This window comes from Catharus ustulatus, chromosome 3 (genome assembly GCF_009819885.2).
Source record: "Catharus ustulatus isolate bCatUst1 chromosome 3, bCatUst1.pri.v2, whole genome shotgun sequence".
Classification (NCBI taxonomy): domain Eukaryota; kingdom Metazoa; phylum Chordata; class Aves; order Passeriformes; family Turdidae; genus Catharus; species Catharus ustulatus.
Window position 1 is genome coordinate 119,175,703 of NC_046223.1, and position 17,339 is coordinate 119,193,041.

The 17,339-nt window shown below is 46.9% G+C and overlaps 1 protein-coding gene and 1 pseudogene across 1 annotated transcript; both read left to right on the top strand.

Moving 5' to 3' along the window:
* Positions 1–17,339, top strand: part of LOC116993556 — a 45,917-nt pseudogene that overhangs the window by 8,026 nt on the left and 20,552 nt on the right.
* LOC116993558 (interferon-induced very large GTPase 1-like) lies at positions 73–11,456 on the top strand. Its single transcript, XM_033054310.2, has one exon. The coding sequence runs from the start codon at positions 2,155–2,157 to the stop codon at positions 9,463–9,465; it is 7,311 nt and encodes a 2,436-aa protein (XP_032910201.1). The 5' UTR covers positions 73–2,154; the 3' UTR covers positions 9,466–11,456.

The window sequence follows — 17,339 nt, forward strand, 5'->3', positions numbered from 1 at the left end:
AACTCATTAAAAGCTGCAGAAAGGAGCCCTGGTTCCCTTATGAATGCCTGGTCCACACCTGATTCATCTGAAGTAACCAAGTTGTAAAAGCCTCACATCCCCATCACACAATGTCTTTTTGCAGATTACGGAGACTTTCATACAACAGGAACACAGTGATGATCTCAACCTCTGGCTCCCCTGCTGGTTGTGAGGGCCCTCCTTTCTTATCCTTATTACCTAGGTGCTTTGTTTTCATCTTAGACTTTTTAGTTTCCACAGGGGTGACTGCTGCTGGCCGTGACTGCCCTTGCAGTTCAGCTGGAACCTGGACAGATGTAACGTTTGTGGGTTTCACTGCTGCACCATCAGACTCTCCCTCCTTAGGGTAGGGGGAGGGTTTCTCACCAGCTGGGGAGATGCACTCCTTCTGTGTCTGGTCCATTTCACATGTCTCCTTTACTAGAACCCTCACCCAATCCCAGTGGTTCATTTCTGAGGGCTATGGGGCAGGGTTGAGCTGTGGGGCAGCATCCCTATTTCCTGTGGTAGGTATCAGGGTGGTTATCCAAGCCAATCTCTCCTTATCTCTGAATGTTAAATAGAACAGGTTTAACAGGCATATCAGCAGCACCAGCCACTGTATGATATCATTAGCACTTAGAGAGGATTTGAACCCTTCGAAAACTGGTGGGATGGACCTAAAAAACTAGGTGAAGGATTGGGAGGAAATTTTCCTTGCTGTCACTTCCTCACAGTAAGTACCATTATTGAAGCAACCCCCAAAAAATACAGTTAGTGTGTGATAGCTCTGAATCCATGAACCTGCCTTCCAGAGGTAGATAAAAATCCATTAATTTCTCACCTTATCAACCCTCAAAATGAACTGGATAACAGCCACTGTAGCCTTAGTTATAGAACCCGTATTAAGATAAGGGCCTGCAAATGTAAGCAATGTGACCATGTGAAACCCGAAACAGGGTAAGCTAGACCACATGGAACCACCTAGCACATAAAATTAGGTTACTCAAGAACTTTTATTCTGTTTTCACCTTTTCCTCTCAATGCCCTCAGGACCCATGTGTGTCCTGGTTTGAAAAGCAAGGGTCTCCTAAGGAAAAACAGGGCCTTCCCTTGAAATGGAGTAAATAAATCTCTCCCTGTGAATTAGGATAATTTTGAAGTTAAGAGACTCTCAGGGAAAGATAGGGGGGATAGGATTAACAGTTCTTTACTAGTATATCTAACAAGACAAACAAAACAACAACTATGGAATTAAAAACAAACAGAACAGTTTCAGTCTTTCTCAGCTGCAGGCACCTTTCCCCTGTGGCGCAGTTACCGTCACCACTGGCAGTGAGTGCAGGCAGATTCCCATGGACACGGCAGGTGCAACAATCCCACACAGCTGCAGGGTGCTGGGATCGATGGTGGTGGTGTCCCAGATAGGAAGGGGATGGAAAAGAACTTTTGCTCACATGCCCAGGGGGCAGCATCAATCATGGTGCTCCAACAGGATGCTTGGAGATAGCAAACTGAAGAGAGAGGGCATCCTGGCAGGGGTTTGGGGTCCAACAACAAAAAAGGCAGCTCCCAGCATTGGGATCTCAGTTTTAGCAGTAGCGGCACCTTCTAGAGCCATTTCCAAGGGGTCATCTGAAACAAGGCCCTGAGCTGCCTGAAGTCTGCTCCTCTCAAGGAAAGGGGTGAAGATTTGCAGGCACTTTTACTCCTGTCACCAGAGATGTTAAGCTCAATGGTTCCACAGTGGCTGTGGCTGAGATGGCCAACAAGGGTCACCTGCCTAACAAGACCCTGTGTGCTAATGAGCAGCAGATGAGGGGAGGGCAACTCTCCAGTTCAGTGTGTGTCTCTGTGTCTGTGTGTCTGTCTCTGTAAATCTGTGTGTGTGTGTCTATGTGTGCGTCTGTGTGTGTGTGTGTGTGTGTTGTCTCTGGGATATACACTCAGCTTTCAGGGTTAATCCTGCAAACAGGAAAGTAGCAAGTAATTCCAGGCTGCTGGGAAGGACACCATGGCTCTTGTGCCATCCCAGGCCAAGCTCCAACAGCCGGGAGGAGCAACTTCAGGGCTGCAGCTGCTGCAGAGCCTCTGCCAGGAGGCTGCGGTTTCTGACAAAACCTCAGGGAAAGTCTCTTTGCTTCCTCCACAGCCATGGCTCCACAAGAAGACAAACAAGAGGGAGATGAAAAGGCACAGCTCCTGGCTGAGGCATTTCAGAAGGAAGGACTGGATGCTGCATACTGGCTACCCAAAGTGTCAAAGATTCTGGGAATTGAGTGCAGAGAAGCCCTGCAACATGTGGAATACGAAGACTACCTCAAGCTGGAGTGTGAGGTACGGTACCCCTGGGAGAAAAAGGCACTCCAGAAACTCCTGAAAATAACAGATGAAAAAACAGCCTTTAAAGAGGTGCAGAAGGAGCAATTGGAGAAGACAAAGCAAAGGCAAGAAAAGGCTACACAAGCCCTGAAAGATCTGACAGAAATGCTCAACAGCCACAGCCACAGCCAGGATGCACTGAGGGAGAAAGCAGAGACTCTGTGGCAAGCCATGGAGATTCCCAAAGAGTTCTGGCCATCACCAAAGAAGCCCTTGGCAGAAATGCTGGAGAGCATCCATAAGCAGCTGGAGCAGCAGCAGGAGATGTCACTAGGCAGGAGGGAGAACATCCCTGACACCGAGGTGCTGAGGCGGGCGTCGGGTGGACTGGCCCTGCAGGGCATCTACAGAACCAGCAGAGCTGGAGATGTGCTGGCAACACGAGAGCAGCTCCTCAGGGTTCCTGAGGGATTCCAGCTCACTGGTCCACAGCAAGGATCAGTGCTTGAGACGAAGGAGTTCTCCTCCTCTGCAGCAGAATCCACTTTCACCAAGTCCATGGAGCAGCTGGGGTTCAGCCTGAGCGTTTCTGCCAAATTTGCATTCTTGGGGATTAAGCTGGGAGCAGGTGTGGCTCACAGCAGCTCCAAACAATCAGAGGACACTCACCAGTCCCACTCTGAGCGGAGCTACTTCTGCGCCACCAAGTTCCAGTACATCCCCCTGGCCTCCTGCTACTTCCAAAGGCATCAGCTTCGCCTCTCGGATGCGGCTCTGAGGGAGCTGCAAGACATGGAACAGATTTTGGGGGTCACTGGGAAAGAAGACAACCCCTCCTTGCTGAAGATATGTGAAACCTTCTTCAGCAGGTTTGGATCCCACATAAACCAGGGTCCTCTCCACTTTGGGGGGATATTCTGGTGGAAGGCATGCACAGAAGGATTCAGAGCCGAGCAGCGGGAAGAGATGAAGCGACAAACGTCTGAAGCACTGAACATCTTTGTCGGGGTCAGCTGGGGTGGCTTTGGGGCCAGTGTAGAAGGGACCTTGGATGTTTCTAAAGGCAGCTCAAAGGCTTCTGTCCAGGGAAGAGCAGCAGAGAGTTCCCATACAGCCATTCAGCTCTACGCGGTAAACACAGGGGGCCCAGCAGACACAACTTCTCTTCCTCAGTGGAAAACGGGGCTCGTGTCTGATAACACAACGTGGTGCGTTATCGACCGCGGCTTTGAGCTGATTCCAGTGTGGGACGTCCTCCTGTGCAATCACAGTGCAGATTTTAAGTCTGTTGGTCAGATGAGCAGAGCCCTCAGGGATGCCTACAGAGCGCTGACGAATGAGAGCATTGGCACCATTTTTGGAGAGGAACTGGGCAGTGCAGTGCAAGAGGCCAGAGATTTCATGGAGACTGTGAAGGCCTGGGAGGTGACAGTGGATGAAAGGAAGCTGCAAATGCTGATGGAGCTCAAAGATGATCTGAATGCAAAAACCAGGAACCACAGTGTGTGGATCAACGTGTGCCTGTCCCACAAAGCCCTGCAGGACTTCCTGGTGAATACCGTGCGGAGCTGCCAGCAGTCACCCCCAGAAAACACCACCTCTATCAAGGTAATATTTAAAACCCTCCTGGATCCTCATATCTACTCTGTCAAGGACTTCCCTGAGGCTTCCTTCATTATGCAATGGATCTTCCAGACGGAGCACTCACTTCCCAGATCTCCCAAAATCTCTGAGCTGGAAGAACTCATCAAAACTCTGCAGCAAATGAAGGAGCACATCTATACCATCACCTACACACCCGGAAGATCTGCTTCTGCTGTTCATGAAGCAAAGATAATAGCCACCATGACCAGCAGCCTCGCCATTTATTCCTTACTCCAGTCTCTCCAGGAACGGGCTGAGAAGGACATGGAACTGTTGGTGCTCTTGATTGTGACCAGCACAGGGTACCAGGTGGAAAGCAACACTTTCCAGCACCTCCTTGGACATCCAGAAATTCAGTACATGGCCAAGGAAATGGAAGCGGCACATGAGGAGTACGTGAACCTGAAGGAGCAGGATGCTGACAGAGCTGAGGCCTCCCTTCTGCTGATGGGTCTAACTGTGACACCAGAAAGTCAAAAGCTGTCACCTGAACAGAAGAGGGAGCGTTTAGTTTTCATGGAGGATCACATGAAAGGCTTGTGGTCCACACGGATAAAGAATCTCCTCCAAAAGCACAGCGCAGGCACAGACTGGGAGAGGCTGGAACAGGACTTGCATTCCTTGATCAGTGGGTGCTTGGATGACAGGTGGGATGAACAAAGGATGCAGAAAATACTCGTAGACCTGGAAGACACCTTTACCAAAGGTGAGCCGCAAAGTCAGTCCCAATCCAAGTCAGACAGCAGCCAATCCAAAGCAAATGAAGCCATTGCAAACCAGGAGTTCCTTCAGTTGCTCAAGCGCCTTGGACTCGAAAGTCACTATCCAAGAAAAATGGGGATGGGAGATTTCCGCACCATTTGCAAGATATCTCTGCAGGACAGGCAGCCCAGCAAGGACAAGGAACTGCCATTATACTTCCTGAAAAAGCTGTTAACTGTAGATTATCAGGTGAGGTACCTGACTTGCTGGGAAGAGAACAACCCAGGCCTTGCAACCATGCCACAAACCAGAGAGCAAAACGACCTGCAGTCAGTCTCCTTTGAAAACTTCCTTGATAATCTGATGGGAGCAGCCCTTGAACGTCCAAGCAGGGACAGCCATGTGCACCCCATGGACCTGCAGATGGCCATTTTCCACTGTGCTGATGACTTCCTGAGACAGACCCTTGCAACCAAGCTGGCGTTCTGCCAACTGGCGCTGCCTCTGCTGCTGCCCAACCCGGGCACTTTACACATCGAGTTCCCGCTCTACGCCCTCAGCCAAATCCAAAGGAGCTGGAAGGAGGTGGAAAAGTCAGGACAGCACACCCAAACAAAGAGTTACAACCGCAAACTCATCTTCCAGGCACAGACTCCCATTGTCTCCTTCATCCGCATTGGCAGCTCGGCCTCCTCTTCCAAGTCTCAGCTCCTGAACGCTCTGCTGAGCAAACGCAAACACGACACTTTCTTCCACCGCCACTGCAGAGGCAGCACCAGAGAGCGCTTGCTGATGGAAGGGGTGGTGGAGATCGCCTGGTACTGCCCCCGTGGAAGCCCTGATGACACCTTTGAGAGCTGCGTGGCTTTCTGTAACCTGCATGGAGACGCCAGGGATCACGGAGCACAGCTGCAGTTCCTGCAGGACATCTCTGCTGTCAATGTGGCTCTTGTGTCCGATTCTGAGCACATGGACAACAGGGGGAAAAAGCTTCTGCAGGACCTGTGGCAGTCACAAAGGCCTTTGATTTGTCTTCTCACAGAAAAAGAGAACATTGGAACTGGACAATCAAGCAAAATCATAACAATAGGAATCAAGAACAGAAACGAAGCAGAACTGATGGACCAGCTGATCAAAATGATCAGGGATCTCCTGGCAGGGTCGAATCCATGTTTCAGCCTGGACGCCTGTGCAGACAAAGCTCGCCAATACGGATTCGTGGTGGATGCAGATCAACCCACGTGTGTGACAGCCAAAGCAAAGGCAAAGGAGTTGGTGGATCTTCTGAAGAAAGAGAAATTGTCAGAGATCAAATCCCAGCTACTGCCGCTTCAAGGAAAACTGTGGTACCAGTGGTGCAAAAAGGACAAAGAACTCACTCGCCTGCAGGAGAAGAGGAACAAGAGCATTGAGCATCATCGAAGCCAAATTGAATATGAAAAGAAAGCAATAAGAAAAAAGCAACTTGACAAAGCTTTCCCTCTTAACCCAATGATGAAATCATTCCTTAGCTTTCTGCAGTCCCACCCAGCAGATACCAAGAAATATTTCCTGCAGTGGATGAAGGTCTTCATGGACGAGCTGTCCGGGGGTCGACTTGAAGAACTGAGGAGAGACTATCACAAGTTATGGACTGAAATCCTCTCAGAAAAGAAAAACAAGAAAAAACCCAGGGTGAATGATCCATTGCCGAGTCGCTTGGATGCCATCTCTGACGAAATCAACGATTCATCCATTGGCCTGGAGCACCTTCTGAGGGAAATAGGGCAGATTTATGAAGCTCTGGAATTGATGAACTCTAAGAAATTCAATTTTTCCAAACTGCCAGAAATTGCAGCAGAGCTGATGGTTTTGGGGTATCCTGTGGAGTTGATGGATGGGGACGCTTCTTACCTGCCCCTGCGCTGGGTGGGAGCAATCTTTGACAGCTTAATTGAGAGGCTGGGGGACAAACGAGTGTTTGTGCTCTCTGTGCTCGGCATCCAGAGCTCAGGCAAGTCCACCCTGCTGAATGCCATGTTTGGTCTGCAGTTCAACGTCAGTGCGGGGAGATGCACCCGTGGAGCCTTCATGCAGCTCATCCCAGTGGGCCAGGAGCTGCAGCAAGACTTGGGCTTTGATTTTGTGCTGGTGATTGACACAGAGGGACTTCGTGCCATTGAGATGGCCAATAAACAGTCCCTGAACCATGACAACGAGCTGGCCACCTTTGTCATTGGTGTCGGCAACTTGACTCTGATCAATATCTTTGGAGAAAATCCATCAGAAATGCAAGATGTTCTCCAGATCGCTGTGCAGGCTCTTCTGAGGATGAAGAAAGTCAATCTTTCCCCAAGCTGCATCTTTGTGCACCAAAACGTGGGAGAAACAACTGCCAAGGAGCAGAACATGGAAGGACAAAGGCGTTTGCAGGAAAAGCTGGATGAAATGACTGTGTTAGCCGCCCAGCAGGAATTCTGTGATGTCTCCTCCTTCAGTGAGGTCATTGGCTTTGATGTGAAGACCCACATTCACTACTTTGCTCACCTGTGGGAAGGAAACCCCCCAATGGCACCACCCAACCCCACCTACAGCCACAACGCCCAGCAACTCAAGAGCAAAATCTTCCAGGCTGCCAAGCAGCAGCCGCAGCGCAGCATTTTGAGGCTCTCGAGCCTGAAGGATCGTATTGGTGACCTCTGGAATGCTTTGCTGAATGAAAACTTTGTTTTCAGCTTCAAGAATTCCCTGGAGATTGCTGCATACAGGAAACTGGAAACTGCCTTTAGTCAGTGGACCTGGAGGCTGAGGAGTCAGGTCTTAGATGTACAGATGAGACTGAACAACAAAATTCGGAATGGGGACTTGCAGAAGGTCACCAGAGAACACCTTGAAGGGCTGCTGCAAGAGACAAGTGATGCCATTGAGAAAGAAGTGGAAAAGTATTTCAGGGAAGACCAAGACCATGAGACACTGGTTCAGTGGAAATCAAGCACAGAACTGAAGCTGAAAGAACTAAAAGACACTCTTCTTCATGAAATAAAAAAGAAATGTGAGACTCTTATTGAGCTAAAGAAAGAGCAGAATAAATGGGATGCAAGGAAGTTGGCATATGAACGTGAGCTCCTGAGAAGGAGTAGGGAGCTGGCTGTGACTCTGAAAGGGAAGAGCCTCAGTGATAGAGAACTGAAGGACAACTTTACTCTTGTGTGGAACCAGTGGATTGCTGAAGTCTCCCATGCTGCTCCTCCGCCAGAACGGGTGGATATCGATGCAGAAATTGAAGATGTCCTTCTAGAGCACTTTAAGGAGCCAGGTTTCCATGCACGGATCAGTTCATTTCCCAAAAGCAGAGGATTTTCTTTTGACATGGAGAAGCACATGAAAAAGAAAAAGTTCCTAGGCTTCATGCCAGAACTGTGGAGCAATTCCAGTGCTGATGTCATCAACTTAAAGCACATCACAGACCACATCATAGTACGTGTGAAAGCAAATATTGAGAAGAAGGAGGAGGAGAAACGGGATTACAGTCGAAATTTTATTCATGAAATACTCAATGAAGTACAGAAAGGTGTTAACTCTGTCCCCAGTGATGCAAAATGTACTTTTAACAAGGAGTACAGAATGGATTTGTCTCTGTATCTGTGCAAAATGGCAGCAGAAAGGTTTAAAGCCATGCATGAAGCATTCCAAAAGGCAAATGACCCAGTTGTGTACCTGAACAGCAAGAGAGAAGATTTCTTCCAATGCTTCCAGATTTCCTGCCAAGGAGCCACTTCAATCACAACTTTTGCTATTTTCCTTTGTGACAAGATTGAACCAGCTCTTCATAAGGCGGTCTTTGAGAGGACAGCTAAAGACATTGCTGAGGATATGCAGGGCAAATTCCCAGACTTCAGGGGTAACAGAGCCAATCTGGAAGTTTCCATCCTGAGATACCTGGCAGAACAAGAAAATTTTGAGTATTTCAAGCAGTACCTTACATCTCCAAAAGAGTTTTTTCAGAGTTACATTGAGAGACGAGTTAAGAGTCATTGTTTAGATGAGAGTAGGAGGCTGGAGAAGTTTTTAGATTCCTCTCTTAACCTTCTCTATGGAAACATCCTGTCAGCTGTTTCTTTATCAACCCAAATTGTCAAAGACAAAAAAGACAGAGAAGACAAAATCTCTCTTTGGCTGGATGAATTTTGCAGGGAACTGGCAGAGGTGATCAACTTGCCCAGAAGTGAGCTGAAGGGCATTGAGCACCAGGAGGTCACAGACATTGAGTTCCTGAGCAGTGCAATGAAAACAGCTCTGGGTGACCTGAGGGACAGGCTCAAGAAAGAATTGGCTGATGCTGACCTGAGCTCATTTTCAAGGCAGCCTCACACCATCCTGGCAGAGCATTTTTCAGGGTGCTGGGAGAAGTGTCGCTTTTGTGGGGCTGTCTGCTCAAACACCATGCAGAACCATGATGGAGACCATCAGGTGGTCTTCCATCGCCCACAAGCACTGACAGGATTCAAATGGCATGGGACAGACCACTTCATCATTGATATTTGTTCCAGCCTTGTTGCAAGTGACTGCACATTCAGATTTCATGATGACCAACAATGGACACCTTACAAAAAATACCGTGATGCTGGACCTCCTGTTTCCACTTGGAACATTCTTCCTGATTCATCCATGCAGGCGTACTGGAAATGGTTTGTGTCTAATTTCAGGACACAGCTGGAAGCTTTGTACAATAAGAAATTTCAGGGCAAAGGAGAAATCCCTGTGGCATGGCAGAGAATTACCAAGCAGGAAGCACTGTCCGAGCTGGAGCGGCGTTAGTCACATCTATTGGAAGGAAGAACCACAGTGGCTTTGCAGTTTAGGAGAACTCTGTACCAGGCTTTCCACAAAATTCAGTTACAATTATGATGCTCTCAAGCCCAATGAAGACAATGGTATCCAATTGTTCCCAAATTTGGTGAAATAATTAGCAGGCTCTTCTAATAAAGGAGTTGATTTGGACTCTGCTGCTCTGTGTCTCCTTTGTGTTCAGGGGATCCACAGCTGGGGCTGACTTGAGCTGTGTGTGCTGCAGACAGGCAGGGGACAGGGGGTGGCACTGGGGCGGGGGGGTGGCATCAGAGGCTCTGCTCCATTCAGGGTCTCTGCTCCAGGAGCAGCTTCACTGTCTGCAGGGACAGCAGAGAGGGCAGGAAGCCCCAAACCACAACATCCAGGGAAACCAGGGGCAGTGGCAGGGGCCAAGGGAGGCAGCATTGGGAACCAAGCCTGGCCTGTCACACACAAGGAGTGCTGAGAAGGTTGATCCCAGCGAGGTTCTGTGCTCTGCAGCTGCTCAGCTGGGAACCTGTGGGACAAAAGGGGAACGCACCCAAACTCTGCCAAGCCCAGCCCTGGCCAAGCAGAGCCAGAGCCAGTGACAGGAGCCAGAGCTGGGCCGTGTGAGCGTGTGCTGCAAGGGCTGAGTGCCAGGGACTGGGGACACCTGGGCTTGGAGGGGATTTGGGCCAGCTCCACCAGCCAGACTGGGAGTGGAGGTGCCTCTGTGTAAGGGTCAGTCCAAAGATTCCCTGATCTGCCTCACGACCATCATCAGAGACTGAGACCCCAGGACCGCACCACTTGCTCTGGAGGGGAGTTTCTGGCCTGACCAAGGTGGACGCTTGCCAAGGGACTATTTGCAGGTTTGATTGCCAGTGCTTGCTGCTTGCCATGGTACGCTGCTCTCAAGCAGTGTCCTGGTTGTAGTGTTCTGTCCCGGACCTGTTTCTAGCAGCAACGGTCTCCGCACGCAATAGTCCATAAATCTCCCCACCTTTTGGCCAGAGGCCACTCACTTTGGGAAAGGACTATAAAATGATGACTTTCTTAGGAGACTTTTGAGACCTCTTTCTCCCCATGGACAAAAGATGCGTCTATTGGCTGAAGACCACGAGGATGTTGTCCCATCTGTTGGTAGCACTTCCCCATCCTTTCTCTCTCTCCCCCTCCTTTTACTTTGTTTCCTTTATCTCTCTCTCCCCTCTATTGCAAACTGAGTTGCTGGCACACTATAAAGCGCATTGCTGCTTGCTGCTGAATAAAACTTTAGTCTCCTGCTGTTTGTCTTTTGCACCCTGGGGTCAAACGAACCATCACGACTCCCGCTCAGGATGAGCGGATCGTGACATTAAACTGGTGTCACAGACAGGATTCCTGATAGACAGAAGGGTTGCAGGGTTGTGTGTAATCTGTAACAGGGGAAGTACATCTTGCTCCAGCTGCACCTAGCTGGCCACCTCAAACTGTGTGAGCTTCTCTAGAAAGCAAGGGGAGCATTTCAGATTTCCTGCAAACTCCACACGCCTAGGTGAATAAGCATCCCTACATTTGTTTGAGGGCTCTGTCTTCAGAATTTCACAAAAGATCTCTTGGTGCAAAAGGCAGGACTGTGCTTTTCTTGTTTTTTATTGTTGTGTGTAATACTGACTTCCCCCAAAGTGAGATGGAGGGGTTACTGCACAGACTGTGTATGTATGGGTAATATCGACCTTCTCTGAAGTGAGGGGGGATTACTGCACAGGCTGTGTGTATAATATTGACTTCCCTCAAAGTGATGGAATTACTGTGCAGGCTGTGTGTGTATGTTTAATATTGACCTTCCCTGAAGTGAGGAAGGGCACTGCACAGGCTGAGTGTGTGTGTGTAACTTCGGTTTCTTCTCCCACCCAGGGAGGAGAATGGCTGAACACAACGAAGGCTGTGTGTGTAACTTAAGTACAGGAATTTCAAGAGTGTAAGCCGCACCTGATTATAAGCCGCACTTCCGGGTGTCGGCAACTTTTCATTCTTTGTCCATATATAAGCCGCACTTTCGTTCGCAGTGAAGATCCGCGTGCAACTTTCACAAAGTTGCCAGTTAGTAACAGAATCGTGGGATCATGGGCTTTACTGGCTCAGCTCGGGGCCGTGCAGGCTCGGCTCAGCACTGCCCCGCTGCTGCTGGGACCAGGCAGGCTCCGGCTTGGCTCGGGGCTGCTGTGGGCTCACACTTCCAGGTTGGCAAATTTCCACACTTCCGGGTTTGGACTAAAATTTTAGTCAAAAGGGTGCAGCTTATACTCGTGAAATTACTGTAATTAACCTCCCTGCAGTGGTTTTACTTCCCCCTCTCAAAATGACTGAAAATCATAGTGCAAAAGATAAAGCTGCATTTTACACTCTGTTAGCTCAATACAACGCCAGACCTTCCCAGGGGGGTGAAGAGTGGGTGCACAGTAACTGGTTTAATCTAGAAAATGTAATTGATAGGATATGTTCTTTGCGACATCAAACAAAATTCAAACTGGGCCGAACTAAGACCACTGTCTGTTCAGTTTTGGGAACCTGCCTTAGGCAGCTCTAGAAACTCAGTCTAGGCAAAGAAGTGAGGAAAGAACAATTATTGAGTCTCTACAAAATTTAGTGGGAATCTTGCAAAAACAACTAGATGAAGAAAAGAATGACAATCATTTTTTGAGGAATAAGATTCATTTGTTAAGGGATGAAGTTCATTCTTTGTGGGATGAGAATCATTTTTTAAGAGCTGGAACACACAGGAACACACTCAAACTTTAAAACACACTGACTCACCAAAGGAAACAGGGGAGAAGAAAATTATTCAAATATATCCTCAAAAGGAACTAACTGATAAAAAATTGTGAGGAACATTGCTGCCCTAGCTTAATACCTGTAATTAAAACAGAATTCAATTGTATCAATGATGAGGATTTTGACCCACAAATAACCACTAAAGGAATCCCATACACTGCTACTGAATTTTCAGAACAAGAAGCCAAGTGGGTACTGGGGACATGGGCTTTTCTTAACAACAGGAGACAAACACAACCCATGGTCCCTAACTCAGAGCGCAGCTTGTTGGGCAGGGGGCTTAACCCCTTGGAAAGGGGAGACTGTGTAGCTTTAACTGGAACCCCCAATCAACTGCTAGAAAACTTTCCCAAAGCTGCCTGCTTGCAAATGATGCATGAAATAAAATTCACTGCTGGCTATGAATCACCTATGCAATTACCTGTAAATGTAAAACAATGCCCTCTTCCCTCTGGTGCCAAAGAAGGGATCAAACCAGTTATACAAGATTTGCAAGACCAAGGAGCAATAATTAATACTCATTCTCCTTTTCACTCTCCTGTATGGCCAGTCCTGAAACCCAATGTGGCTGACAATGTGGCAGCCACCTGACAATGTGGCTGTTTATCAATATGTTGATGTTATCCTTGTGGGAGAAGATGAAATAGAAGTAGTGGGAGATACTCTAAACTCTTTAGATCAAAAAGTGCCTGAATCCAGGAAAGATTTCCACCAAGCTTTAGGATTATTAGTGTTCTGGAGAAAACACATTACAGCCACCACTGGGACCCTCCCCCATGATGGGATGGCCCAGAGATCCTCAGTTAGGAAGTGGTATGCCCAGATCAAACATTACTGTAACATCTTCTCAGTAACTGAAGGAGCTGTAAAAAATCTGGCAATTCAAGAAACTGAGAGCTTGGCTTTTAGCCAAAACAAACCTTCCTCAGTAATCAAAGTAGTCTCTCCTTTCTCCCCCAAACAAACAGCAAATTCTTGGTTCACTAATGTTTCTACCAAACGAGAGAAAAAACTGTGGAAATACAAGGCAGTAGTCCTTCACACTTGCTCTGGTGTAGGAGGAGGCAGTTTTCAGGCTGGGGAGCTGATAGCTGTTTGCAGTGTTTTCTAACTTGAGGTACAGATTGCCTCTTTTGCTTGCATCTACACTGACTCTTGTGCTGTGTTTAAAGGAGGTACAGAGTGGTCTCCTTTTTGGCAGCAAAATGATGGGGAAGTTAACAGAATTCCAGTCTGTCTCACATGCTAGATAGTTCCATCATTTTAACCTCCTGCCTCTTTGTGGCAGATTCTGTTGTGTTTACCTTTCAGAGAAGAATGCCGTGAGACATAAAGATTAATTGCTGAATCCCTCATCGAATATACAGTTATGGCACAGGATCTCACGGCAGTGTTCTCCTTTGTGAAATCCAAAATCAGAATTGTTGGCTAAAACTTAACCGTTGTACAATTTTTCCCATAAACTTATGTGTGGTAAAAATAATACAAAATACTGGGGATAACTTGATGTTAATGTTGTAATCCCTACCACCCAACCACTAGTTATGCTGAGCCCAAAGATTTTTTAAATTGGACCATATGGAATTAAGAAAACTAGCCAACAACCAATATTGTTTAATCCTGTGTCGTCTCTTAAGTCAAATTGTCAATGCAAAACAATGTCTCAGAAGTTCAACCGGCTTGTTCACCTTTTCTGCACACCTCTTTTGAGGGGTGCACAACCTGGTTGCGAAAGCGAGATCCTTTTAAGAAACGAATGACAAGAGACATAACCAGTATTGTGGGAACAGGATTGGGAATTTTGAATAGCATTGATTCAGAAGTACTGATGAATAAATTGGCTACCACAACTGGAGGTTTAACCAAATTTCAGCAACCACTGCAGTCATCCTTAACAGCCTTGGGAACCTAACAGTTGTTGTTATCAAACATATTACCAAATTAGGAAAAGGTAAATGTGAATGACCACAAATTGATAATTGATGCACTCGGTGCTACGCAAAATAACTTTTCTCTGGCTCTCAACTGTATCCAGGCTCAATTGTGGATGCAGTAAGTTGCTGCCTCAATTATAAGAGAAGGCGAGGAAGGCACTCTTCCTACTGAAATTAGGAAAATAATCTGGGATAATGCCACTGATTTTGAAAGAGAATTCCAGTGCTGGTGGAACCTGCTGAATTTTACCTATGACCCCAGCACAAACACAGCCACAGCCTTCGTACTGACAATATGCAATGCTTCCGTGCATTCAATATTCCCTAGCATTGGATTAGGGCTGAATCATGATGGAGCTGTTCTCAATCCTTTCGGGCATAGAGAATGGGCCCATCAAATTGCTGAGAAGGGGCAAACTGTCAATTTGGAAGTTTGCATTGTCCAGGAACAACAGGGGTTTATCTGTGAAAGTAATGCAATCAGAGCTCAAAATATTTGTTTAGACACAGAAGAGAATGATTGCAGCTTTGAAAATCCTCCAAACGAGATTCCTGATGGTGCTGGTGTATATAGGCAATGGGTGTGCACGCTTAAGAACTGCTTGTGGTAGGGTTTTTGTAGAAGATTTAGTAGTGAGTACTAAAAATCATTCAAATCTTTGTGTAACTTTATTAAAATTGCAGGACATGATTTTCCTTTGTAGCCCCAGTTGCCTCTCATCACCTTTTACAGTCCAATTACACACTGATCCCCCATATATTGCTAACTCCCATTGGGATGAATCTCACTCTGGTAAAGAAATTGTTGCTTCACCAAGACTTAATGGAAATTTTGGAAAGGATTAAGAAAAATGGACAAAAAACCTTAATAACTGTTCATCACAATGTGAAAGAAATTCATTGTGTTCTGGAAACAGTAAAGAGAAATACCCAGCACATGTGGTGGGATACTCTTTCTGAGTGGTCACCTACTGCCACAGGTGTCCTGAAAAAATTGTGTCATCCCATCACCGTTCTCTTTATTTTAGTTTTGACTGGTTTTATCAGCGATCCTTTACATCATGAACTGGAAAATGATGGAACAGTTAACGCAATTGACCTCTATTTTGAATATACACAAATCAGTCACTGTTGACACTCATAAGATTATTGACACAAGACAAACTGTATGATTTAAAATAAGATAAACCATGGTATTAATTAAAATTGCTTATTGTAGTGGTGCTGCATTTGGAATATTGATTATTTTTGGTTGCATTTTCATTTGAATATTGATTTAAAATTGTTTAGTTTAGTTGTATTTTAAATTCAAATTGATTACTTCTTTGTAATGAAAAATTGTATATATATATATTGTAATTGAAAATTGATTCTTTATTTGTTTTCTCTTTTTTCCTTTTTTCTGTCCCTTATCTTTTTCCTACTTTTCTATTCTAAAAATTCTTCTGTCTCTCTTTTCCAGGATATGCTACCAACTCAGACGAGTCCTGAAGACTTTGCAAAAACACCACAAACGAGCGCTCTTGACAATGATCGTGAGTCACGGGGTGGTGTAAGGGTCGCTCCGAAGATTCCCTGATCTGCCTCACGACTATCATCAGAGACTGAGACCCTGAGACTCCACCACCCGCTCTGGAGAGGAGTTTCTGGCCTGGCCAAGGTGGATGCTTGCCAAGGGAGTATTTGCAGGTTTATTACCAGTGCTTGCTGCTTGCCATGGTACGCTGCTCTCAAGCAGTGTCCTGGTTGTAGTGTTCTGTCCCGGACCTGTTTCTAGCAGCAACGGTCTCCGCAAACAATAGTCCATAAATCTCCCCACCTTTTGGCCAGAGGCCACTCACTTTGGGAAAGGACTATCAAATGATGACTTTCTTAAGAGACTTTTGAGACCTCTTTCTCCCCACAGATGGAAGACGTGTCTATTGGCTGCAGACCACGAGGATGTTGTCCCATCTGTTGGTAGCAATTCCCCATCCTTCTCTCTCCCTCTCCCTCCTTTTACTTTATTTCCTTTATCTCTCTCTCCCCTCTATTGCAAACTGAGTTGCTGGCACACTATAAAGTGCATTGCTGCTTGTGGCTGAATAAAACTTTAGTCTCCTGCTGTTTGTCTTTTGCACCCTGGGGTCAAACAAACCATCACGATTCCCGCTCAGGTTGAGCAGATCGTGACACAAGGCAGGGCCAAACCATCCTCGTGGAGCATTTTTCAGGGTGCTGGGAGCAGTGTCCTTTTTGTTGGGCTGTCTGCACAGACACCAAACATGAACGTGATGGAGATCATCAGCTGGTCTTCCATCGCCCAAGAGATTTGATGGGTTACAGATGTAGGACATATTTATGACCAATCATGTATAATCCACAAACACTGGTCATTGATACTTGTTCCAGCCTTGTAAAAGTGCTGCCTAATTTCAGAGTTCATGATTGCCTATTTATCCCTTACAAAAAATATTGTGATTCTGCACCTCCATATTCCACTTGGAATTCTTCCTGATTCACTCACAAAGGCGTAATGGAAATGGTTTGTGCCTCATTTCAGGACACAGCTGGAAGCTTTCTACAATGGGAAATTTCAGGGCAAAGGAGAAATCCCTGAGGTGTGGCAGAGAATTACCAAGCACGAAGAATTGTCTGAGCTGGACAGGTGTTTGGCCACATCCATGGGAAGGAAGAACCACAGTGATTTTGCAGCCTAGGAGAATTTTGTACCAGGCTCTCCACAAAATGCAGTTACAGTGACGATGCTCTCAAGCCCATTGAAGACAATGTCATCCAATTGTTCCCAAATTTGGTGAAATAAGGCACATTACTGCAGCCATCTCTCTGCAACTCCCTCGCCTAACAAGAAAGCCAGAATCCTCCTGCCTTCTTGCCATAAACATTTCCCTCTGCTTTGTCCTAGTGCCAAACCAAACCCCTCCTTGGGGTGATCAGCCTCATGACCAAGCCTGAGCCCAAGGGCCAGGGCAAGGGCAAAGGCAGCACTCAAAGCACCCCTTGGCTCAGCTGCTGTGAGACAACAAGGCAAAGTGCCCCAGAGGCAGTTTTCCTGCAGCAAGGAGGTGTCCTGCCCAGAGAAAGGGCTGTGGCACCTGAGGCCAGCTCCATGCTGGCTGCAAGCTGGGC